The sequence below is a fragment of the Anomaloglossus baeobatrachus genome, chromosome 2, assembly GCF_048569485.1.
Source record: "Anomaloglossus baeobatrachus isolate aAnoBae1 chromosome 2, aAnoBae1.hap1, whole genome shotgun sequence".
NCBI lineage: Eukaryota > Metazoa > Chordata > Amphibia > Anura > Aromobatidae > Anomaloglossus > Anomaloglossus baeobatrachus.
In genome coordinates this window covers 643,132,626-643,159,632 of record NC_134354.1, presented here as the reverse complement: position 1 = coordinate 643,159,632, position 27,007 = coordinate 643,132,626, and the positions used below count along the sequence as shown (strand labels likewise).

General features: G+C 44.4%; 1 protein-coding gene across 1 annotated transcript in view; it reads right to left on the bottom strand.

The window, feature by feature from the left end:
- Positions 1 to 354: 354 nt before the first annotated feature.
- Positions 355 to 27,007, bottom strand: part of LOC142289944 (uncharacterized) — a 47,874-nt gene continuing 21,221 nt past the window's right edge. The window contains exons 2-4 of the mRNA XM_075333881.1: positions 2,701 to 3,149; positions 2,028 to 2,525; positions 355 to 366 (exon numbers count right to left, since the gene is read on the bottom strand). Coding sequence (XP_075189996.1) covers positions 355 to 366; positions 2,028 to 2,525; positions 2,701 to 3,149 — 959 coding nt within the window. The remainder of the gene's footprint in view (positions 367 to 2,027; positions 2,526 to 2,700; positions 3,150 to 27,007) is intronic.

The window sequence follows — 27,007 nt, the reverse complement described above, 5'->3', positions numbered from 1 at the left end:
TTAAGTGTGGAAAGATTCTGATTTTGAGTTGAAAAATGTTTATTGTGTTATTAAAGTAAATTGTTTGATGTAACTTAATACAACATTGTGAATATAGTTTTTTGAAGTTTATTGTGATAACATGTTTAATCATTACAAAATAATGTATGATTGTAAACAAAATATTTATTTGGGCAAAATTTTTCTTTTACAAATTATCAAAAAAAGATAACTAAACAATTAAGCAGTACAAGCATTCTGTCAATCATTTTTCTCGATTGTTTATTTAAATTTACTAATATGTATGTTTTAAACATGACATAAAACATTATGATTTAAAAAAAAAACGGCACTTTTCCATAACTAAAATATAATTCAAAGATAATTCTTTAATAAACACAAAAAACAAAGTGATAAAAACAAAAAAAAACATTTGCGCATAAAAAAATGAGCACATAAGTATTACTAATGTACATTACGGCGACATACAATGTTCAGTTTGTTCACATATAAATAAAGAAACGTCATGACGTACAAACGTCTAAATGACCATGTGACACGCCACACTGTGTACCTGCTGATCTAAAGCGAAACTGAAAGGGAAAATGGCAACCAACAAACGTTCAAAGGTCTGGGGCCAAGGGGAGGTCCAATACTTGGTAAAAAGGATGGATGCACTGGACTATATATGTGCAAAGACATATCCACGTCCTATGGGACATAAAAGGAGTGTTGTGAAAAAAATATGCAGGGGCCTGTTCCGTAAATTTCATATCAGACGCACATCAACGCAGGTACTGAAGAAATGGGCTGATTTAAAGTACAGGGATAAGGAGAGAATCGAAGAAATTCGAAGTAGCCTGGTATTGATAGCTGGTAAGATAATTTTTTCATACATACATTATCTATATTTTTGATTAATAATATAAAAACATAACAGTTTTAAAAATCATTAACGGTCTGCAGTGATTTGTTAGATCAAAAAATCACATTATATGTTGTTGTTTGGGTTTAATGAAAAGTGTTTTTATTTAATGTTAACAGATGTAAACTCATTGAATAATGAGTCAAGGCAGCCCAACAACAATACTGATGAAAATGTAGTCCAGCAGCTGTCTGCAAGCATGGATTCCAACCCTGAAAATAGGCTACCCATTTTAAATGAGGAAGCAGACAGCCTTGATTATGATGTTCTGTCACCATCATCAGGACATGGTGATGCTGATGTAACGTCTGAAGAGAATATGGAGGACAATGGTACTGATGTGGTTTTCCAAAGTTAGTACAGTGGAAAATCTTTTGCTACATGGCTAATACTCTAACAAAATTACCTTATGTTTCAATTAGGTGGTAGAGGATCAGGTTGGGACATGAGCGCATCATCCGGAGATGAACGTGAAAAACAAGTTGTCAGTAATGGTAAGTTTCATGAGTGTACAACATAATGGTAAATGTTTCAATTTTTCATTGTTTAATTTAATTTTTATAACCAAACGCTAAAATATATAACAATAACTGTTTTTTTTGTTGTTTTTTTTACAGAAATAGTCACACTATATGATGTTTATGTGTCTGCGAACCGACTCAAAGAAGCCTCTGCGGCGCATGATGCCCTAATCCTTAAATATATTAATCAACGTAATAAATAAATGATGTTTGTTTTGTAGATTTCTATGTTAACCATGTATGTCTAATTGTTTGTAAACTAAGATTTTACCAGAAAAATATTTTTTAAAATTGCAAAAAAAATTAGACAAGTTAATAAATAAATCTAAATTAAAATAAAAGTTTTAAACCATTTTCACAAAAATTGTGCCTAATTGATTCGAAAAACACATTATTTCATATGGCAGGTTTATTATCTGTGGAATGGTTACACATTTGTTATTTTCACAAATATGCACGAAATATCAGGCAACAGAAGGAATACAATAATCACCAAAAACATACGAAAATAATATAAAAAAACAATACAACTACTTCTTTTTGCGTTTGTTAACCAAACTCATGCGTGACCTACGGCCACGCACACCACCCTTTCGAAGTGCTTGTCTTGATGGCTCTGCTGCAGCTTGAGGAATTTCAGCGGCATCAACAGGAGCAACAGGATCAACAGGTTCAACAGGGTCAACAGGTTCAACAGGTTCAACAGGTTCAACAGGTTCAACAGGATGAGAAACCTCGCCAATGGCAACATAGGATGAGTCTGTTAGTTTTTTTGCTCTTGCCAAACGTAAGACATCCTGGATTAAACATTGGGCTATGTATTTTTGATCTGGGGTCAGTTCACGCATTTCATCATCCACAAACATAGCAATACCAGAAAGGGGTGGTCTGTTGTGCTGGTCTAGGATGTTTTGTGCCACTCCCATCAGTTTTGTTACAGCTGTAGTAGTGTTTGGAGGGATGGTTTTTTTTCTCCTTTGCCAACTTTGTGTGTAGGACACATTGGATGGGCCTGCCTCAACCAAATCAACATTGGTTAATTGGCTAGCAGGAGTTTCCATTAGTTGTTCAGATGTTGATTGCTGACTTGTTGTTGGCTCCTGCAATACAAAATTAACATGAATAAATAAAATTGTCATTCAAATCTATTTTTCTAAACAAAATTTGTACACTTTTACATATATATTGGAAAGTAGACAAATATTCATTTCATCATCAATAAAAAATACCAAAAACAATTTTTAAAACCAATTAGGACAATTTTAAAAATTATACCTCAGATATAGTCACTTCATTGTTCGCATCAGGGGGAATATCACCACCAATATTGAGGCTACTGGTTGATGGCCTGTGAAGCTCCTGGTCCCTTGTGAAATTTAATAAATCAAAATACCACAGCGTTGGGACGTAGACATCACCAGTGCCAGCACCAGAACGCTTGGATTCCTCTATTTTGTTCAGTTCTTTCTTATAAACTGTGCGTATTGCCTGTATTTTTCTTTTAACCAGATCCTCGGTACCTTTTTGATTAGGATGGTATTTGTCATATATTGCAATCATTTTAAGGTACGCATCCTTTTTAAGTTGCCTATTGCTGTACTCGGGGGATTTAATTTTCCATAAGGGTGTTTGCGTCTGGTACACCTCAATGAATTCACGTAGGAATTCCTCCTTATTAGTACACATCTGTAAAACAGTAAATTGGAGATACATCAGTACAAGCACTGATTTAAATAAGAATAAAAAAAATTTAAAAAAAAAAAAAAAAATTGCACATACACGTCAGGCAAACATTAAATTGGAGCAAAATCAGTACAAACTATGATTTTGACCAAATTAAACAAAGAAAAAAACTAAAAAATTATATACAGCAAATACTATAGCACATACACGTCTGGCTAACATTAAATTGGAGCAAAATCAGTACAAACAATGAGTTTAAAAAATACATTAAAAAAATAATTAAAAAAAAAACGATAACACATACCTTGAAGCAAAGAAAAGCAAGTCCAGATGACAGTTGCGTCCAGATGACAGTTGTTTTCCAAAATAAGTTGTGCGAGGACAAACGCAAATGGGTAGACAACAGCTGCAAGAATGAACACGCATCTGCGCACATTTATACTACCAACAACCAATGAAAATCTATAGCGCTGATTAAACAAATGAGTCGAGGCAAGCAGGGGTGTAGCGAGTTTACAATTCTACTACATCAAGATGCACTTTGTGTGGGGAACCAACGCCCATATCGCCATGACACTTGGAAATCCATGCGGTGAGACAGCTACACAACGATAATATTGTTCCTCATTACATCGGGACACGAGATAGCTTGAAAGGTGACTATAACAGAGATTGTGACATGTGACCGTAAGCACACGACAAAAACATGGACACACAGCGATGAACACACATCGCGCTAACGAACAGGGCGTGCCGCACATACGGCGACATCGCGCCCGATATCGCAGTGTGTAAAGTAGCCTTTAGTCTCCAGCGCTCGCACATGTGCAGTAGCAAGAAATCTGGACATAGTCTCCAGTGCTCGCAGCAACCGTAACACACGGCCACATCTGGAGTCTTCCACCTGTGACAGAAAATTATCCAAGTGACTGAAGTGAGCCACGCGATCAGCAGTGACGTTACTCAGGTGATTTGCTGTCACAGCTGGAGTTCTCCACCTGTGACCGCAAATCAGGCTGCGACTGAAGTAAGCCATAGGTGAAGGACTCACCTGAGTGATGTCACCGCTGATCGCGTGGCTCACTTCAGTTGCAGCCTGAACCTCACAGTGGTGAACACATGACGTCACTTGTTATGATCTGGTAACCGTGGACGATCACAAAAAATCCCATTAATCAGGAAAAAACAAAACCACAACAGTAGTTGGAAACAAAGTTGACCGCAATCCCCTATCTATCAGACAACACTAGAAGTAGCAGTGGGATGTTCCTAACACACCTAGACACCTCATCACTGCTGGAGAAACTTGTTACAACTCAAACATAGAAATGAGGAATCCTAACTTGCCTCGGAGCAGTCCCCAAATAAATAGCAAGCCCACAACATGCAAGAAAAGTGATGTAAGAAAACACACTACACAGATAGAAAATATAGATTAGCAAAGGTGAGGCCTGACTTGGATTAGTAATGGGTAGGAGTCTATGAAACCACACGTATTACTACTCCTGTAAGTGAAAAGAAATAAAGGATTTTTTCGATGTTTGTGTTTATTTGAAATAAAATACAAAAAACACCCTCCTTCACCTATGTATTAATCTCCAAAACACCAAAGTCCAATGTAATCCACACAAGGTCTCATGATGATCCTGGCTCTGCTACACACTTAAGTTGCAGTGCACGGGCACATTAGAGAACATGACCACCCGACACAGCTGTGAACAATGATGTCCCTCAGCTTACCTGATGTCACAGCTCTTCCTTTTAATAATCCAGGGCTTATTGGCAGCTGTGAGCTGTTATTAACCACTAATATTACTCCGATTTCCACCACTCAAGGGCAATAAGGAACAGCCAGGTAAAGCGCCTGGTGCGGTTGTTGTCAGCTATTTTTAGCCTGGGGGGGCCAATAACAATGGGTCTCCCCAGCCTGAGAATACTAGCCCCCAGCTATCAGCTTTCCATGGTTGGGTATCAGAATGGGGGGAGATCACACACAGTTTTTTAAAATTATTTATTTAAATATTTTTTAAAAAAGCCACATTGAGTCCTCCTCTTTTGATACACAGCCAAGATAAGCATACAACTGGGGGCTGCAGCCTGTAGCCATATGTTTTTTCTGTGCTGAGTATCATAATATAGGGGACTCTAAGCCAATTTATTTATTTATTTTTCACCACTATAGAGACACAGACAGCATGTGTAATTCCAACCACACACACTGTCCCACAGAGTGGGGGCGCGGTCTAACTGCAACAAATCACAGACGCCAATACTGCCGGTGGGCAGGGAAGCAGTTAATATGTATGAGGGTAATGAGCGACAACGGAAGTAGTGTTACAGCCACGCGGGAGACTCGGTAAAAGTATAATGCTCCTGCTTTATTCCCTAAATTCTTTCTTTTTCCTTTTTTTTTTTAATTATCTGGGTGGCCAAATCTGAATAGTTACACAGAATTCCCTGAGAACTCCGTGTTTGAGGTCGGTGCATGGATATTAGGTATCTGGTACCGATCCCGAATTTTACAGTCTGGTTTTGCCAATCACTAACTTAACTTTCATGTTATGAGTTAAAAAAAGGCTCTATCTTGTCAAAATGATGGAAATTGTTCTTGTGTTCAGTGAGACCAATTAAAATCTTCTTTCTCATAGGGGATGTACTTATTTATACTGAGCACTGTATATGTGTATAACATAATTATATCTCATCTTTGAGATAGCAAAAAATAGGACTTTGTTGTTCAATCATCAATCTAATTTAAATAAATAATTAAAACTATATAAATAAGTGAATGGTCAATAAATATGATACCTCAAAAGAAATAAAAATAATTGGAATTAATATGAGTAGAGTTATGGTAACAAATTAATAAATGTTAGGTGAATTATTAAATTGAGTAAAAGTGTACTTAAATTCCCTTAAGCCCACATGTGACATGTCTCCATGGGGGCAATACAGCTCTAACAACCCAGGAAGGATCTCTATATGGATGCCGTGTACCAGGGAAACATACAAATTTAAAATAGGGGAGCATATACAAAGATACTCAGAATTATTTACCTGTTATTTATTTAGATATTTCTCTGTTTTTTAGCATTACTATATTTATTTTGAATATTTTTATATCTTTTGATGTACTATATTTATATAGACCATTAATTTATTTATCCAATTTTAATTACTTGTTTAAATTAGATTAGTGATCAAGCAACACCGTCCTAGTTTACATTATTCCAAAGACGAGAAATAATTGTTTTATACATACTGTATATGTATACCGTATATCGTTATAGACAGATTTTTATAAAGAACTAAAAATTAAAAAAAAAAATACATGGAACACAATCCAGCATCATTGTGGTTCTTATTAATTTTAAACAAAACGAACCACATGGACTGAATTTATATTAGAGTATTACAACAAAATTTCTGCCAATTTATATGTACAAAATTCATTTAAGTATTTAGATGAGGTGAATCATAGATTTAGAATTTATTTAATAATATTATTATTGCAACGTTGTAGATGATCTCTGGCCTGACTAGTTATGCCCTCCATTACGTCATCCCAGTTTTAGCCAATTTGGTGCCATTTTGCTACATTTTCTTCTGCATAAAAAAAGATATAATGGTATATTTTGTGTGATGAAACAGTTCTGATAAAGAGGTTGGTTTGACCTTGAAACACCTTGACATGTGTATCTGTAGCGCCCCACGGGGCAGGTGTTTTAACCTACTCGTTGCCGGGGGTGCAGATCCTCTGCGATGTCACGGGGTGGCCTGGCCCGGTTCCATTACCCCGAGGCGTACAGAAAGGAGGGTTGGAGGGTGGTAGGGAGGATGGAGGTGGTAGTTGGAGGTTAGGAAAGTCTTTTTAAGATTGTGATGCCACCTGTGGACCGCGGCCAGGAATGGGCCGCCGCTGCGGGTGCTGCTCTCCTCCGGGGCTGATGGTAAGGGTCGCAGCTGGGATGGTGTTGCGCTCCCTAAAGGCAGAATAGGATTACCCCGGTGATGTTGATGGAGGAGGACAGGGGTAGTGGTAGTTCTCGTTGGCGCCGCAGTGCTGGGCGACGGCAACGGTAAAAAAGAGGCAGAGACAGGGGCTGCTGATCCAGGTCTTTTTACTCACAGGTAGTTCAAGTGCTGCCCCAGAGTACGGATCACCACCATGATGGGCTCCAGCCGATCCTGGAAACGTGAAAGGTCAAGTCTGGTGTGTGTGTCAGCCTGTGAGCCCTTTTCTCCTTTGATGTGCTAAGTATTGGACCCCCGTGACGTGAAGCACTTGAGGATCCCAGTGTCAGTAAAGTGTTCCATTCTGTATGCTGATTCGCGCGGTTCCGTTATGGGGCCTGTCACCAACCCCGGATCCTATATGCTATTTGCTGAAGACTCGTTGGGACGGGTCCAGTGATTGTTCTAGCCATTCCTCGCAACCCTTGCAGAGTTGGTAGATCACGTGAAGTATATCTGCCCTAGGATTCTGTATCTCAACAGCGCCGGTCCTATGGAAGCAGTTGCCTGCTTCTCACCAGCGACCGCGTTGAACGCCCTGGCCTATAGAGCTGCTCGTGGCATGTACATTCAGCTCTGTGTCTGTAGCTGTTCTCCATTTGTTGTAGTTGTCTTGTGTGTTCTGAACTGTTGCCCCCAGCCGCTGCCACCAGTTGGTTCACTACTCTCACTAGGTAAACCTGCTCATCCCACTGTGTGCACCTGATTCCCCCTGGTGGTTGCTTCTCCCTAACTCTGAGTCCCTGATTCCAGTGTTTGGTGGCGTCCTGTAAACCCACCACTTTATTGACCACCTACTGTGTCAGGGCAACCCACTGACTGTATGTTTGTGTAAGTGGAAACTGGCACCAACCTTCCCTGGACCCGGGATAAGTACTACACCCTAATGGGGGGGTGCAGTACCCTGTGGTGCCTGAAGCCGCAGGGGCGCCACATGTCCAGTAAAAGGCATGCAAATATATTATCACATGGAGAAGAGTTTGTTCATATGGTTGAGAAGGAAGAGGGAGGCAAATAGTGACCATCTGTTTCACGAATTAACGTGGTTTTGCATCAACTGATCCCTAGAGAATCTGGTAAAGGCTGTTGGTAGCAAAAACCCAATACTGATTTTCCAGCAACCATAGGTGTTGTGCCCTCAACGCGGGGACACTAAGGTGAGAGGAGATGGGTGAATGTATCTAGGATGAGTTGCAGTCTAAAATAGGTAACGGTGGCCATTGTGGACTACTTCTTGGTGAACCACTTAAATCCCATCATCCACATTATCTATACTGAATGTTGTCTATGTTAGCAATTGCTTATCATACTTTAAAGAGGTTGGCCACTACTTTTATATGGATGGCCTATTCTTAGGATAGGTCATCAATGTCTGATTGTCCGGAGTCCGACACCCCGAACCCCTACCGATCAGCTACCCCCAGTCCCACCTGCGGCAAAAGGAAGCCGGAAATGCTCATTTCTGGTTCTTCTCTGTCTTTTGATAGTGGCCAAGGCCAGGTACTGCACATCCCCCTCCTATTGATTAGAATGTGAGGCGTATGTGTGTGAGGCGGATGTGTGTGAGGCGGATGTGCAGTACCCAGCCGTGGCCGCAATCAGAAGATGGAGCAGCACTGTAACTGAGCATTTTCTGCTGCCTCCGCCGGGACCGAGAACAGCTGATCGGAGGGGGTGCGGGGTGTTGGACCCTAGACATTCAGACATTGATGACCTATCCTAAGGAGTGGACAACCCCTTTAAAATTATTTATTTATTTAAAAAATTATAAGAAAACAACTCCAACTTTTGGTTTCAATATAAAAGTGACTTATCAAATCCATAACAACCTTAATGTTTCCCTCTCTGTGGCAACTTCTCCCCTATGTGGTTAGCATTATGTGATAGTTGCAGAATTTTTACTGCAATCAGTTCTCAGCTTAGAGCCATAGCCTAACAAAGCCTAAAGGGGCCGCGGACAAAGAATAAGCAATATAAATAAAGCATAATATGTGTGGACACAGAGAATTGTGATCTTTTACGGTTCACTATTGCATTAGCATTGATTAAATATATGGTACTTCATGTTAACTTCCAACCCACAGTGCTGGAAATATATGATGCAGAGGGAAAAAATATGCCATAGGGGAAACAACCAGTATAATAAAATAAACCAGTACATTATGAAAGTGAGTGGAGAGGAGGCAGCTACACATTCTGCACTGGGGCCTATGAGCCTCAAGACACTGTATGAATAGATAAGGTGTGACATAGGCAAAGCATTTTTTATTTATGATATTTTGTACTAGATTTTCTCCTAGTGTTTTTCAATCTCTATAGAATATCTACAGAAAAGAATAAAAAAAGTCGTACCCAGAGTATGCTGTATTTTGATAAAAATCATAATAAATCCAAAAATGCTACAAAAGCACATATACCCCCCTCCCGCCCACACAGTGATGTGCCTATGTCCTACAAATCACGCAATGTTCTCTGTTAATATATGGAAAGCAAATAATTCCTCCTTCAGAAGTAAGAAAGCTGTGTCTCTATTGTCATCTACAACACTGAAAGGATCTGATAAGGCTTATATCTGGCCACTTTAGGCGAGCTGACTATTAGGGGTACTTTGCACGCTGCGACATCGCTAGCCGATTGTAGCGATGCCGAGCGCGATAGTCCCCGCCCCCGTCGCAGATGCGATCTCTTGTGATAGTTGTCACGGGCGGGGAGGGTGCTGCGCTCACCACGCTCGTGTCCGGCGCTGCTGCTGCTCGGTGGCTCGAGCGGTGGGCCGGATCCGGGGACTCGAGCGGCGCTCCTCGCCCGTGAGTGAAAGGGGAGTAGTTTGGTTTGGGGATTTGGTCTGTGACGCCACCCACGGTTTGTGGTGAGGTTGGGGCACCACCGCTGCTGTTGACTGGGATCCCGGGAGCGATGGCAGGGAGCAGCTGGGATGTTTCTCTCCCCTCCGTGGGTAGGGGGGTTGGTGGTTCCGGGACCCGGTGAGGTGACGGGGAGGCAGGGTCGGGCAAGGTGCAGGGGGCGATTAGACTGCGCAGCGCGGTGCCGGACGGCACGGTAGTACTCACTCAGCCACAAATGGATGCAAGTCTCTGGTAAAACAAACGGCTGGATGGACGGGTCCCGCAGCCGGCTGCTGTGGTTTCTCCCGGACGGTTGGTGGTGGCTGCCTTTCCCTGCACCTTTTGTGTATCTTCGGTACCGATGGCTTCCCACCGGTAACCCGCTCCCCAGCGTGGATATGTGCCGGAGGAGCCCTTTTGCCCACAGGCTCTGGCCCTGGGAACTCTAGCTGTGGCGGTAGCTGTATTTCCCTTGTGCTGTTTGGACGGTTGCCTTCAATCGGGTCTTGGCTGTTTGGAAACCCCTGGGGTTCCGGTCACTAACGGATTTGACCTGTTTAACAGCGACTCCAAGCCTGGTTGGGGTCCGCAGGCCCTGTTGGTTTGTGCTGGCTTCACTTTGCTCCCCGGTTCGGTACCGGCGGGCCACCGCCCATCCCCGGTCCTACGGTTCCGCGTTGATCTACCCCTCCTGCAGACGGCCACCACCATCTGCCAACCTTGCTCTTGGTGCCCGGGCCACGTACCCGGACACAGTCAGTTTGCTCCTCTACTACCACTTTACTCTTTCCCTTCCCTAACTTCACTCGAGCTCTGCCCGAGCTTAACTAACTTCCTTTCCCGCCTTCAGGACTGTGAACTCCTCAGGGGGTGGGGCCAACTGCCTGGCTCCACCCCACCTGGTGTGGACATCAGCCCCTGGAGGGAGGCAACAAGGATTTGTCTCTGACTGATGTGCCTATCTCGGGGTGGGGGTGTTGTGTTGTAGTACCTGTGACGACCTGGCTAGTCCAGGGCACCACAATAGCTGCCGTAGCGAACATTATCGCTACGGCAGCTTCACACAAACTTACCTGCCCTGCGACGTCGCTCTGGCTGGCGACCCGCCTCCTTCCTAAGGGGGCGGGTTGTGTGGCGTCACAGTGATGTCACACGGCAGGCGGCCAATAGAAGCGGAGGGGCGGAGATGAGCAGGACGTAAACATCCCGCCCACCCCTTCCTTCCTCATTGCAGGCAGGACGCAGGTAAGGAGATGTTCCTCGCTCCTGCGGCTTCATACACAGCGATGTATTCTGCCGCAGGAACAAGGAACAACATCGTACCTGTCGCTGCAGCGAAATTATAGACATGACCGACACTACACAGATCACCGATTTTCGACGCTTTTGCGATCGTTTATCGGTGCATCTAGGCTTTACACGTTGCGACGTCGTTACCGGCGCCGGATGTGCGTCACTTTCGATTTGACCCCAACGAGATCGCAGTAGCGATGTCGCAATGTGCAAAGTACCCCTTAGGAATAAGTATTTATTAGACACACAGTCTCCACCTATCTTCTTTTGTAAACAGGGCGGCAATCACCAGACGAATGATCAAAATGCTTGTTCGACAAGTGATTGGATCATTATCGGCAGTACTTTGTCAAGGGTAAGGAGATGTGCTACTTAAATGGTGATATTTTATGTGCACAGAATAATCATAGAAACTATTGTTCAGTGGACGTTGGCAGTCACGCCTGTCATGAATCAGTTTGAACTCTGCTGTGGCAGAGATGTATTTGTCGCTTGGTCCTTCGGTCAGTGTTTCCTGGTGCTCCGCTGGTGGGTGGAGCCTATCCTGCCGTGCCTCATTCCAAGGATCATACCGCTTTATCAGGACGTCTCCTCCATCGGTGCAGCTCCATTTATAGCTCTGTTCTGCAGCGTACACACCTAGTACATGGAAGTGTTCTTGTTCTAAATTCTGCCCGCTACCTCATCTGACCTTCTTGACCTTGGTTCTCCCCGTCCTGCCCGACCTCCCTGACTTCAGTCCTTCCCATTCTGTCTTATCTCCCTGAGTGCGATCCCCTCCGTTTTTGTCTTACCTTCCAGTCTTCCTCTCTTGCTTCCTGTTTGTTTTTCTGTCCCTGCGCCCTCCCTGCTTTGGCTTGCTCTCCCAGTTTCCAACCTCTGGCTTGCTCCTGACACTGACTCCGCCTACTCCCTTGTACTGCGTTACTTCCCGGCCCTGACCCTGCTTGTACGACTTCTCTTAGTATTCTATCTGTGATTACTCCATGTGGTTCCATAGTCCTGTTACTCACTCCAGAGTTTCGACTCCCCCTAGTGGTGATTACAAAATGCCCCATCAAGAGAAAGAGCAAAAGAAAAGCCACTGCTCTGTTGACTGATGTTACATCACCGAAAGTCTTTGAACGCTATGTATTGCCAGAGAGTGATGGCAGATAGGTAGCAACTACCTGCCTGTTAGTTCCCAGACACATAGTAAATAGTGATGAGCGAGCACTACCATGCTCGGGTGCTTGGTACTCGTTAATAGTAGTTGGATGCTTGTATGGGTGTGACTCGAGCACCCGAATGTAATGGAGGTCAATGAGGGACTCGAGCATTTTTCAGAAAGATTTCCCAGAAAAATGCTTGAGTCCCCCTATGACTTCCATTATACTCGCTACACGAGTTGTGCTAATTCGAGCAACAACTCTTCTTAACGAGAACCGAGCACCCAAACATGGTATTGCTCACTCATTACTAATAGTAAACTAACAAAATAGCCCCAGATCACCCCTTTATTAGTTCCCAGGTTGCCCTTTGAAACATCATACATTGACGTGCAAGGTTGTGCCTTATAGGAGGCGCTACTAGAGAGACAGAGTTCTTCCTTTGTGGAGCGCTAAGTTGCATACTTTACTTCTGTGTGTGATTTCAGCCTTTATGTGTCACAGTTTGTCTTGGTCATTATAGGTAAATGCTAACATCACAGTTTTTAGTTAGGTATTGTACATGAAAAGTATTATTCCATTGGGTAAATATTAATATTAAGATATTAAACTATATGCCTTTTTATGACAAGTGTTACAATAGAACAAAGAGGGAAGGCTTGTTTGTCCAGCCTTCTATTTTACATTACATTATCTACCATTTTCTTCACTCTTCATTTGTTTAGTGTCAATTCAAACACAAGACAGAGAACACATCTGACTATGACACCATTGAAGCTCTGCGAGAAGAAGAATGCTTCAGGCTTCACTTACATTACTTCACGTCATGTCTGAACATATATGAAGATGAACGCTGTATAGACACAGTGGCGTGTAGTATTTCCGTGCAGCTGTCATGTCACGTGTGATGTTACAAATCCTCATCTTGTAATATGTTCTGCACACCTTAGAATTCATGCATCTTATTGGAAAGTGTGGTCTTCTTTCTGAATATTGCTGTAAAGACTGCACTGCTCCAGAAATGTATCCGGTCTCACACTATCAGTATTCACACTTTACTCTTGGCACTACCTGATGATCTGTAAATACCAATCTGCCCAATCCATAACCTTGGTTTTTCCCTAATCTTTCAATGATTCTCATACAAAATACCGTTTACCCCTGACATCGCATTGTTCCACCTAAAAGTGACCCTGATCCTAAATCTTATTAGCGTACTAATATTCCATCCCTAATCTCACCTAATCCTACCCACCTTTATCTCCCTGTCTGGTTTTCCTGCAGTATAAATGATAAATGATATTCTGAGAGCGTCCCGGTGTCAGCCTCTTGGCATATCAAACTGTCAGTTTACCCCTCCTTCCCGGATAACACTTTAACGTACAAGCAATGAGAAGAGGAGAATAGGAACTTGTGGCATCTAGACATGTTTAGGGTTAAAGAAACACTACAAAATCGTAGGCCACTGCCGCATAGACAAGAAGATAAAGTTATCAATTCCATTATTTGGATACATTTTAACATTTAAAGAGGTATTCCCATCTCCAAGATCCTATCTCAATATGTGGTAGGTGTAATAATAAGAATAATATTAGCATATACTTCTAATTAGAAATGTAGTCTATTTGTTCTGATTCACTATATCAGAGCATGTTCAGGGCATTGCAGGACCTTAGGTATCCATGGTTACCACTATGCATATAGACACAGATTGTTAGTTAGTTGCTAGTGGTCATAATGTGGCGCCCCTGAGTATATCAGGGTGCCACAGGCTACTGCAATCCTTACCCAGGGAGCAGGGCCTACCCCCCATGGTTCCAGCTTCCTAAGAAACCGGTGTCACTACCATCAGCACCACAAATCCCAATCACACCTCACAATATGACCTGTCAGACACACGAGTGGATTGGTTAAGCTGGAATAGGGCCACCCACCTAGGGGTCAGGTAGACTGGTGGGATGGAGGAGTAGGAGAGTAGTAAGAGCCCTCAAGAAGTGAGGATCTGGAGTAGTAGCTCCCGGGGAGCTAGACCGAGGTTTGGTCGCAGAGGGTGGTCCGGGAGTCGGGGACCGTTAGCAGAGACATTGGAAAGGGTGTGACGGACATAGTCTAGGAGGACTGTTGGCATCGGAAAACCCAAAAGAACTGACCAGTACTGAGCACGAAGGAGTACAGGACCCTAGGTCAGGAGCCGATTCAACGTTCTGATAATTAACCTGGGAGGGAGAGTATCTTTATGAACTTCCCTAAGAACTCAGAGATTGAAGGCGACAGCACACCGCTACGGATAGGAATTTCCAGTAAAGCAGCCCCCTAAAATCCCACGTGCCAGCCATCAAAAGCACAGCTACACTAAAATATAGTGAGCGGCGCCCTAACAACTTCAAGCCGAGGGGCCACAACAGAGAACTAAATTGCGCATGGAGGCGGCTCAGGATTACCAAGTGACACCAGTGGGAGAAGACACCTGGATGGGCTTCCCGTAGTGACTGATGCACAGAGTCACAGAGTCTTTGGTTTATCTTCAGTGTGAGTGTGGCGCCCTGGCCTAGCCAGGTCGTCACAGATAACATACAAACACCCCCCACCCCCCATTAGACAGGGACACCAGCGAAACAAAAATCCTTGTTGCCTCCCTCCAGTGTCTGATGTCCACACCAGGTTGGGCGGAGCCAAGCAGTTGGCCCCACCCACCGAGGAGTTCACAGGCCTGGAGGCAGGAAAAGTGTCAGAACAGCTTAGGAGTTTGAAGTGAGAGGAGTGAGCACTTGGGTGTCTGGGTTTGTGGCCCAGGCACTGACAGCAAGGTTGGCAGACGGTGGTGGCCGTCTGCAGGAGTGGTGGAGCAACGTGGAACCGTAGGACAGGGGACGGGCGACGGCCCACCAGTACCGACCGGGGAGCAAAGTGAAGCCAGCCCACACAGGCAGAGCCATCGGACCCCGACCAGGCTTGGAGCCGCCGACAATAGTCAGATCCGAATGTGACTGGAACCCCAGGGGTTTCACAACAGCATAAGTCCCGATTGAAGGCAACAGCCCACACCGTGAGGGTATACAGCTACCGCCTAAGGCTAGAGACCCAAGGGCCAGCGCCTGCGGGCAAATGGGCTCCTCCGGTACCCATACACCGGGGAGCGGACTACCGTTGGGAATCCATAGTAGTCAGCAGAAGAACATCAAGGTGCAGGGAAAGTCAGCCGCCATCACCTGTCTGGGGAGAAACACTGCAGCTGGCTGCGGGACCCGTCCATCCAGTCGTTTGGTTTACCGAGGACTTTGTACCTTTCTTGCTGAGTGAGTACACCCGTGCCATCCGGCACCGCGCCGCGCTGTCCCTGAAACCCTGCACCTCACCAGCCCTGCCTCCCCGTCACCTCGCCGGGCCCTGGGACCACCGATTCCTACCCACGGAGGGGGAAAACAACATCTCAGCTGCTCCTTACCATCGCTTTCGGGATCCCCATCATCAGCAGCGGTGGTGCCTATCTTCACCACGACCCGTGGGTGGCGTCACGGACTAAATTCCCCAAACCAACCACCCCTTTCACTCATGGGCGAGGAGCGCCGCTCGAGTCCCCGGATCCGGCCCACCGCTCGAGCCACCGAGCAGCCATCTCAGCAGCATCGGACCCGAGCGTTAGTGAGAGCGCAGCAGCGACGGCGTCCTCCCCGCCCGCGACATGAGTGTCTGCTTTATAATCCTCATCAAGCACCATGACTACCCACAGTGAGTACCCTGGTTCCCCTGCACCCCGCGCTCCCAAATATTCCACCAAAACTCCAGAGGCCGGGGTCTTCTCTACCTAAGGGACTGACACCTTGCTGCTCCAAACCATCTGCCCCGGTACTCCTTCCAGCAGCGGCGGTACTCCCATAACCGCAACCCGCAGGTGGCGTCACGAACTTCTCCCCTTTAAAGAATCCCCTTTTCAAGGATCTGAGCGAGTGCCAAGCCCGGGTCCGGACCCCTCGAGCCACGACCACCCCGGATATGAGCACTCCGGTATGCGCCGGGGCTGCACAGTAATCTTGGATACCTAATCTCCTGCAATGACCTGAACATGAGGTCAGTGACATAGTGAATCAGAAGAACTATACTATATTTCTAATTGGAGGTAGTTGCTATTATTATTATTATTATTATTATTACTATACCTATTACACATTGGAATAGGATCTTGGAGATATGAATAAAGAGTAAAAAAAACTTAGTATGATAGATCTTTGTTAAAGCAGGTAAGGGAACTTCAAACTAGGGAACTGAAAATCTCAATGAAATCCTAATTAAAATAATTAAGTACAAAATGTAGAAAGAGATAAAACCCTGAAGATCGCATCTTGTTTTTAGCATTCACATTATATGCATAATAGATTATAATACAGCCAATTATTATATGTATTTTATATTATACAATCTGTGATAAGTATTGAAGGGGTTAACTAGACAAACCCCTTTTTTATATGCCATATAGGAACATTTAATTAAGATCCCTTCCCAGGCCGTATAGTGGCTACTGCTTTCCCCTCTGAAAAGTCAAGCAATGGATGCGGTAGTTCTGTAAGCTTAAAGCGTAACCGTTGTTTTTATTTTTATCTACTAAATTAATAGTGCAAGTGAAAATAAGCAACTATGTAATATATATAATATATCAGAGAAATTTGCTTCTTTCTCTCCCAGAATTGATCAGTCATTAACAAAATTCTCAATTCTGAGGAAAATCTGTATTCAGTGACTTTCCCATAACTGAGATAGGAGATGGCAGTTAGTACCGATGAGATTCTATGACGATGGGAGGAAAGGAGGAGCTAGAGGCAGAGCTCCACCCCTCCTCCCTCTTTTATCTATAATCTCAATAGTAACAACTGCCATCTCCTCTCTCAGGAATGCCTTCACTGAATTCAGATTTTTCCTCAGAATTGAGAATTTTGTTAATGACTGATCAATTCTACCAGAGAAGGATGCAAATTTGTCTGATAAGATATATTACAAAGTTGCTTAGTTTGACTTTAAGGCTAAGGCCACATGAGCATTTAGCATCCAATGTGAGAGCTATGGATGAGTTATGCTAATGATCCCCGACTCCTGCTCTGCTGCGAGCGTGCACCAAGTGTCAGTATACCGTGATCTGATCCTGCAATTGGATCACAGCTGAGGAGGAGAGGGAAGGACTAATATCTCCATCTCCTCCATTATCAGCTGATGCAATTATCGCCTTTCACTGCGGTGTCATCCGAGTGCAGGGTGATTTTTTTAATTCGCATTCATAAACTTTTATGGGTGCGAGTGAAAACGGATCAGATTCTATAAAAAAAAAATTACATATGGGACCGGCCCCATAGAGTAACATGGGTCCGAGAGGAATGCCATTTTTTATCGCATTCCACTCAGACTGTTTAACTCACCATGTGTCCTAGGCGTACTGTGAGGTGCTCATGTGCCCATGGGACTCTGTACCCGCGGATTTTTCCTCGGAAAGCCTGCAGATTTATCTGGATTTTCTAGATAAATCCACAAGTTTTAGTAAGTACAGACACTCCCCATATTATCCTATGGGACATGGGGAGTGCTGTGTCCATGCTGCGGTATGTGCGGCTGCGGAACATGCTGCGGATTTCCCGCAGCCGCACGTAACTGCATGTCAATTATTCCTGCAGAATTATCTGCGGAAATCCTGCCTTTCCACTATGGAGATAGAGGCCGGGATTTCCACAGGTAAATCACATGAATGTCCACAGGTTTACCGCAGATATTTCGCTGGAATCCCGTAGCAATGGATAGCTAGGGATTCCGGGGAGCTGCTGCGGGAAACCTGCGGATGTACCTGCGGATATATTCGCAGGTACAGAGTCCCATGGGCACATAGCCTAAAGGGGGCTTTACACGCTGCGATATCGCTAACGATTTATCGTCGGGGTCACAGTGTTTGTGACGCACATCCGCTGTCGTTAGCGACATTGCAGCGTGTAACACGTACGAGCGACCTACAATGATTGCAAAAGTGGTAAAAATCGTTGGTTTTGGAGAGGTCGCCCAAACACCAAATATCGTTGTCTGGTGAGTAACGAGGTTGTTTGTCATTCCTGCTGCAGCACACATTGCTGTGTGTGACACCGCAGAAGCAACAAACATCTCTTTACCTGCCTCCACCGGCAATGCGGAAGGAAGTAGGTGGGCGGGATGTTACATCCCACTCATCTCCGCCCCTCTGCTTCTATTGGACGGCTGCCGTGTGACGTCGCTGTGACGCCACATGACCCGCTCCCTTAGAAAGGAGGTGGTTCGCCGGCCAGAGCGACGTTGCAGGGCAGGTAAGTCCGTGTGACGGGTGTTAGCTATGTTGTGCGACACGGGCAGCGATTTGCCTTTGACACACAACCGACGGGTGCGGGTACGCTCGCTTGCGATATCGGTACCGATATCGCAGCGTGTAAAGCCCCCTTTAGTTTTCTTATAGGCATCCTGTGGGCAAACTCCACTTAACCAGTTTGTTTTCGGAGGGTTGTTGCTAATTCCGTTTAAACTTCTGAAGTAGAAACCCAGCAAATCCATTTTCAGGTAGTGGTGTCTATCTGATGTTTTTGGTGATCCAGAACTTCCCTTATGTTTATTGTTGTGCTCCTAGAATGATTCAGTTGTTATTATTGCCAGATAACCCCAGAGGAAACCATTGGCGAAACGCACATCGGGTGATTAGGTAATGGTATCATTTGATTGTTACTTAATACCTCGTATCTACAGCAGAATACAAGGATTTTGTTTTTTCCATTATTTTTTTTTCACGTGCAACTGATTATGTAGACTTTTTTGGCTACTATACTTTTATCATTAATGCTGCTTGGGTTTATAGTATTTCTTCAGTTATTTTTGTACAGTTGGACTTTAATAATTTATCCTCCATGTGGCTGCACATTCCTGTTGTGTTCTCCTACCTTAATATGTTGCGTTACTGCCATTTTTCTAAATTTATATGTAATAAAATTTGAGGTTTTTTTAATTGAATTAATTTTGGATTATAACCCAGAAAACTGTTCAGTGAGCTGAATATACAATAATAGGGAGACGTGAAAGAAAACAAATGTTTTGAATAAGTAAAAATAAGCCTTTTATCCCATAGCATGTGGTATACTACTTTACTTACACATTGGTGTTTTGTATTGCGATCCATTACAGGGATGGAATTCCCCGGCTGCGGTGCAATATTAATCTCAATGCAGTTGGTGGACATGACTAATGGGACATACCCGGCTGCTCTGTTCTCATCTACTCCTGGGATGGCTGGCTTAAGCTGGGTTCACACTAAGCGACAGCGACAACGACGTCGCTGTTACGGCACCATTTTCGGTGACGTAACAGCGACCTTGTAAGTCGCTGTTATGATCGCTGCTTAGGCTGGTTTCACACTACGTTTATTTAACATCCGTCCTTAACGTTATTTTAGCGGACAAGCGGATCCAGTGCAAATGCGTTTTCATTTCAATGCATTTGCAATGGACTCGCGTTAACATCCGTTCACCTGCGTTTGCCTGCGTTATAGTGAGGATCCAGTGACTTGCAGTTTTTTAACATGTTTCAAAAACGCTACTTGTAGCGTTTTTGAGCTCCGTCCAAATACTGCAAATTGCTGGATCCTGACTATAACGCACGCAAACGCAGGTGAACGCTGGCGTGCTGATAGACAGGATCCTGCTTTTGTACTGAGCATGCCCAGAAAGTACTGAGCATGCCCAGAACCAGTCTCGCGTGATCTGTCTCTCCCTCCTCTTCCCTCCCTCACCCTCTCTCTCTCTATCTCTGTCTTTCCCCCTTCCTCCCCTTCCTCTCTCTCCCACTGAGAGCTGCGGACACTCGTAACTAAGGTAAATATCGCGTAACCACTTATCTTAGTTACCCGATGTTTACGTTGGTTACGCGTGCAGGCAGCCCTGCTCCTAGCAGCTGCAGACACTCGTAACCAAGATAAATATCGGGTATCCAAGGCCGATGTTTACCTTGGTTACCAGTGTCTGCAGCTGTCAGATGCCGGCTCCCAGTCTAGTTCCCCTCACTCCCGATCACATGACTCCTTTGCCCGCCCCTAAACATCCAGTGCAGGATCCTGCAAAATAACATATGCGTTTGCATACGTTATTTGCTGTAAAAGCAGGATCCGTACTTCCGCTAAAAAAACGTTTTCAACGGATGTTAAAAAGACGTAGTGTGAAACTAGCCTTAGCTGTCAAACACAGCAGAAGCAGCGATCATAACGTCGCTACATGTGCAGAGAGCAGGGAGCCGCGCTTACCGCTGGCTCCTCGCTCTCCTAGGTACAGTACACATCGGGTTAATTAACCCGATGTGTACTGCAGCTACATGTCACAGTGCAGAGAGCAGGGAGCCGCGCACACTGCTTAGGGCTGGCTCCTTGCTCTCCTTGCTACAGTATACATCGGGTTAATTACCCGATGTGTACTGCAGCCACATGTCACAGTGCAGGAGCCGGCACTGGCAGCAAGAGCGGAGGCTGGTAACGAAGGTAAATATCGGGTAACCAGGGAAAGGTCTTCCCTTGGTTACCCGATGTTTACGCTGGTTACAGCTTACCGCAGCTGCCAGACGCCGGCTCCTGCTCGCTTCATTTCGTCGCTCTCTCGCTGTCACACACAGCGATCTGTGAGTCACAGCGGGAGAGTGACGACCAAAAAATGAAGCTGGACATTCAGCAACGACCGGCGACCTCACAGCAGGGGCCAGGTCGTTGCTGGATGTCACACACAGCGACAGCGACGGGACGTCGCTGCAACGTCACAGAAAATGGTGACGTAGCAGCGACGTCGTTGTCGCTGTGTGTGACACCAGCTTAAGGCTCATATATCTCACTACACTATTATTCGATCCAGATAGGGTTTACATGATAATGTACAATTGTAGAAATGGCTGTAAGTGGTGAGAAATTGGTGTGAGCTCTACTGGGTGTTATAATACAGTAGTTTACATTGGATGGTTTTTTCAAGTTTAGCCCACGACCAGCAATAATATGGTTAAACCTTATTTTACTGTTTCGCCAGAAAGTAGCACAGGGATGGAAGGCGGGAGATTTTTTTTTTTTCTCTCACATGTTTTGGGAATTGGGGAACGAAAGAGCAAAAACGAAGGCGAGAGAAAAAGCACAGAGGAAAAGAGAGAGGAAGAGAGTGTATGTAGGGGGCAATCTATTCTGCTGTCATCGATTCAATAGGTGCGAACAATTGGAGAGGAAACATCACTTGGTTTTGCAGAATTGCATTGATCTGGAACACAAAGCTGCCATAAATCTGACCACACAACAATCCTGATAGATTAACATCAATTTAATAGCGTCTATTACTACTGGGTACTAACACAGCTCAGGGGGTGTCCACAATCCCCAGGGTCAAGAATAAGTGTTTTAAAATTTTTATGAGGTCTTTGCCAATTAGGGAGATAGATCGTCCTCCCGCGCATTAACACTATCCTGTGCATCTGCCCGTATGTGAAAATGTAGTAGCTGAACAATAAGCTGCCATCGATTTACAGAAGAAAGAAAGGCTTACAAGGATGTTTCTCTGGTTGAAATAATGGGGTTATTTTAACCCCTTCACTCCAAGGCGATTTTTCATTTTTGTTTTTTCCTCCCCTTGTACCAAGATCCGTAACGTTTTTTATTTTTCCGGCACTATTGCCATATGAGGGCTTGATTTTTATGGGATGAGTTGTACTTTTCAATGACACTATTCATTCTCCTCCATATTGTACTGGAAAAATGGAAAAAAAAAAGTCCAAGTGTGGTGAAACTGCAAAACAAATGCAATTGCAGTTTTGGGAGGTTTTATCACGTTCCCTATTTGGTAATACTGACCTGGCAATATGATTCCACAGGTCAGTACGAGTGCGTAGACACCAAACATGTATAGTTTTACTTTTATATAAGTGGTGAAAAAAAATCAGAGGTTTGTCAAAAAAGAAATTGCGTAGATTTCTCATTTTTCGGGATCTGGGGCTCAGTGACAACTTGTTTTATGTGTCTTGATTGAACTGCGATTTTTAAATATACCATTTTTGGGTAGATGTGATGTTTTAATCGGTTGTTATTGCATTTTAATGCAATGTTACGGCGACCAAAAAATGCAATTCTAGCGTTTTGATTTTTATTTTTGCTACGCCATTTACTGATCCAATTAATTGATTATATATTTTGAAACATCAGGCATTTCTGAGCATGGTGATGCCAAATATGTGTTTTTGTTATTATTATTTTTTATTTTCAATGAGGCAAAAGGGTGATTTTAACTTTTTGGGGGGGGTTCATATTTTTTAAAACTTTTTTCATGATTTTACTAGTTCTCCTAGGGGACTTTGCTTCAGCATCGCTCTGATCAGGAGAAATGCAGTTCTCCTGTGAGTGCTGATATTCTGCCGGCATTCACAGAAAACCGTCATGGCAGTGACAGAGGTCATTATCTGACCCCACACTGCTATGGCAACCCACTGGCACCCCATGATCATGTCACAAGGCCCCAAATGGTGGTGGGGAAGAGCGCAATTCCTGCCGAAGTGCTTTAGATCACACTATCAGAGTCTGACAATGCAATCTAAGAGGTTAACAAGCGCTGGTGGAGCTCTACCCAGTCCTGCTACCTGCATATGTCTGCTGATCGGATTAGCAGACATGTGTGGGAATTAATGCAGGCTTGCCGCACAAGCCCACATAAAAGGACAGACAAGGCCAAGGACATTTATATACGTCCTTGGTCATGAAGGGGTTTATCTAACTAATGACTACTTCCATTTACAGCCTCCAAAGCTGTGACTGACTCCAAGGGTTTCCAATAGTTTGACACCCCCCCTGTGATCTGTGATCACTTTTTTGCCTTATGTCACCTTGAATGGCTTATTTCTATATTATTTTCATACCATACATCCATTAATATTGTTAAAAATATTAGACATTGTTTTTTGCATACAAAAATAATGATTTCAACTCTTTTTTCTTTAAGCAGAATCAATGTACTACCGCCTCTGGCAGCTGGCAATTTAGTGCTTTCTTACTTTTTACTGCAGCAAGATAACTTGGAAAGTAGAGATCCACATGATGTACTCTTTTAGAATTAAATGGAAATGTTATAAAATGTAAAACTATGGAGCAGGCAATACCGGAGCATAGGTATCCACCAGCACTTTATTATGTGAATGTGTACATTGCTGTACACTTTGAAAATCAGGTGTTGCCATACTATGTAAACTAGGTGTGAGACACTCCATGAGCAGGTCACAGAGGATCTCTAATGTTGACCTTTTTAAACTGTATATGTGGAGAACCTTGAGGCTTCAGTCGCCACAGAGGTACTGCACATCAGCCAGAGGTGTGGTATTCCATCCTGGGTAAGGAGGAGGTCAATGCTGATTTATGCTAAAGCACAGCACACTCACTTAGCAAAACATCACCAAACATGGTAAGTGTGTGATTATACCCGACCCAGACCGGGGGGTTGAGTCAGCTGAGTGGGAACAGAGGTGTCGTGTGGAGGGAGTCAGTACAGTGTTGGAGTGGAGGAGAAAAGAACTGTGGTCTGGAGCTGGAACCGCTCGGCCCGACATAGCTAGAAGAGTCCCAGAGCCCACGGGAATTCTTACACTAGCCCGTGGACTTGTTCCACATATAATCAACGAGTGGAGGGACACGGTCGCAATTCAAGGACTGATCTCCAGGCTAGAGGAGATTAAACCAAGGGGCTCCCTAGTGAAACCAGTGGCTGAGGTGTCTTCAAGCACCGAGGCTACCACCGCACACGAATTTACTTGAAAGTGACCCACAATGGACCAGAGAGATAGAGCTTCATGCCGCCCAACAGGGTTCATGGGCAATAGATATCGTTTAGTGAGCGAGGACGCAAGGCAGGAGGGCGAAGCCAGCGCAGGAGTCGGCTTGGGAAAGCGTACATTAAAGAAAGGTGCACCGGACTCCCCCTCCGAACTACCTGGGATCGACTGGAGCCCATCACGGTGGATCCCGGTACTCCAAGGGTGGTCCACGAATTGTGTAACTGGCAACAGTGAGTAAACATTTATTGACTGCCTCCCTGAGTCACTCCATTATTCACCTGCACCCGCTATAATAGACTACTACTACCACCCCCCATCCACCCTGGGGCCCAGCTCTACCTGTGGAGAGCTACACCATCTAAGCTGCATCACCATCAGCCCCAAAGGTCCCTATCTCGCAGCGGCGGCACCACACCTTGCCGCATACCACAGGTGGTGTCACGAATAACTCTCATCATCCCCTACATCTTTATTAAATGACACCGCCGGGGTCATGGAACTGGGTTAGGCCACTATGGCATCCCAGCAGCAGCAGAACCAGAACCGCGGCCCGGTAACAAGTCTCCCCTTCCCCCGGTGTGTGCATCATATACAGGCATCTGTCCTTCACTGTTGAGGTCCCTTGGTTGAATCCTAGAGTAGCTGCTCACTTGGGGAGTAAGATAAATATTGATGGTCAGCAAACCAGAGCAAATATGGACAGATATGGAAGACAACTGAGGCCAAGTTCAAAGGGTCAGGCATTGACATAAGGCAACAAAGTACAGTGAAATCAAAATAGGCCTCTTAGCTGTTAAACAGAGAAGTCTGTTCAAAATCTTGGGCAGAATTCAGAAGATCAGTCAATATTTGCAGAACAAGTAATAAAAGAACAATGTATTTACTGAAAAAGACAGCATGTCACTAAGGGATTTAGGTCGGGTGCCTGGCTCCTAAATTTCCCCCTCTAAATCTACCCTACCATTGGTCCGATTGGTTCAACAATTTATCTGGTAAGCAAAAACTCCTCAACATAAACACCCTGGCTGGGAGACACAATACCACCTAGAAGGCGCTCCTTAGCTTGGGAAGTGCTATGTCTTCAATAAGGGAGAAAAGTACAGTGTGAGCACAGGATTTATCATTAGTGTCTGATAGATGTCAGATCTACACTTTGTCAGTTATTTTAAGAATTTGCACAGAAGTGATTCCCAGAGAGGCATTGCAGCTATAAGTCCCCTTACTGACAGCCAGGCTGATTTGTCAGGTCTCCATAAGGAGGATAGTCTTCCCTAAAGAAAGACAGGCTTCAGAAGAAGGAGGTCAAAGATGGCCAAAAGAGGAGGCGTCGGACCGGGAGAATGGAGACACTCATCTGACCAGTCTGCACTGCACTGACAATTAGGTGAGTATTTTAAAGTGATTTTTACGTTCTACACAGCGGCCTGCGCTCTTATATACAGCATGTTAGAATGCTGTATATAAGAGCCCACTGGTGGTGACCGTGTGGCACCCCTGACCCGGTCAGGCACCACTGAGTACTGCACCCATGCTGGGTCAGTACAATACATAAACATAGCAACAAAAAGAGGATCATATCCTCCAAAAATTAAGTATTACTTACAGCAAGATGGGCTGCAGTGTGTACATCGCCCTGGCCAAAAACTAGTGCTCTACCAGGATACAGCCAAAACCCCACTAAAGTGGAAGCATCACAGGTGCAGGAGAAGCAAATCACACACACACCTCCATGGAATGGAGGAGGGCGATTGCTAGATGATAAAACTGCATACTAGTGGCTTGCATAGAGCGCTGTTCACATACAGTTAGGTCCAGAAATATTTGGACAGTGACACAATTTTCGCGAGTTGGGCTCTGCATGCCACCACATTGGATTTGAAATGAAACCTCTACAACAGAATTCAAGTGCAGATTGTAACGTTTAATTTGAAGGTTTGAACAAAAATATCTGATAGCAATTGTAGGAATTGTACACATTTCTTTACAAACACTCCACATTTTAGGAGGTCAAAAGTAATTGGACAAATAAACCAAACCCAAACAAAATATTTTTATTTTCAATATTTTGTTGCGAATCCTTTGGAGGCAATCACTGCCTTAAGTCTGGAACCCATGGACATCACAAAACGCTGGGTTTCCTCCTTCTTAATGCTTTGCCAGGCCTTTACAGCCACAGCCTTCAGGTCTTGCTTGTTTGTGGGTCTTTCCGTCTTAAGTCTGGATTTGAGCAAGTGAAATGCATGCTCAATTGGGTTAAGATTTGGTGATTGACTTGGCCATTGCAGAATGTTCCACTTTTTTGCACTCATGAACTCCTGGGTAGCTTTGGCTGTATGCTTGGGGTCATTGTCCATCTGTACTATGAAGCGCCGTCCGATCAACTTTGCGGCATTTGGCTGAATCTGGGCTGAAAGTATATCCCGGTACACTTCAGAATTCATCCGGCTACTCTTGTCTGCTGTTATGTCATCAATAAACACAAGTGACCCAGTGCCATTGAAAGCCATGCATGCCCATGCCATCACGTTGCCTCCACCATGTTTTACAGAGGATGTGGTGTGCCTTGGATCATGTGCCGTTCCCTTTCTTCTCCAAACTTTTTTCTTCCCATCATTCTGGTACAGGTTGATCTTTGTCTCATCTGTCCATAGAATACTTTTCCAGAACTGAGCTGGCTTCATGAGGTGTTTTTCAGCAAATTTAACTCTGGCCTGTCTATTTTTGGATTTGATGAATGGTTTGCATCTAAATGTGAACCCTTTGTATTTACTTTCATGG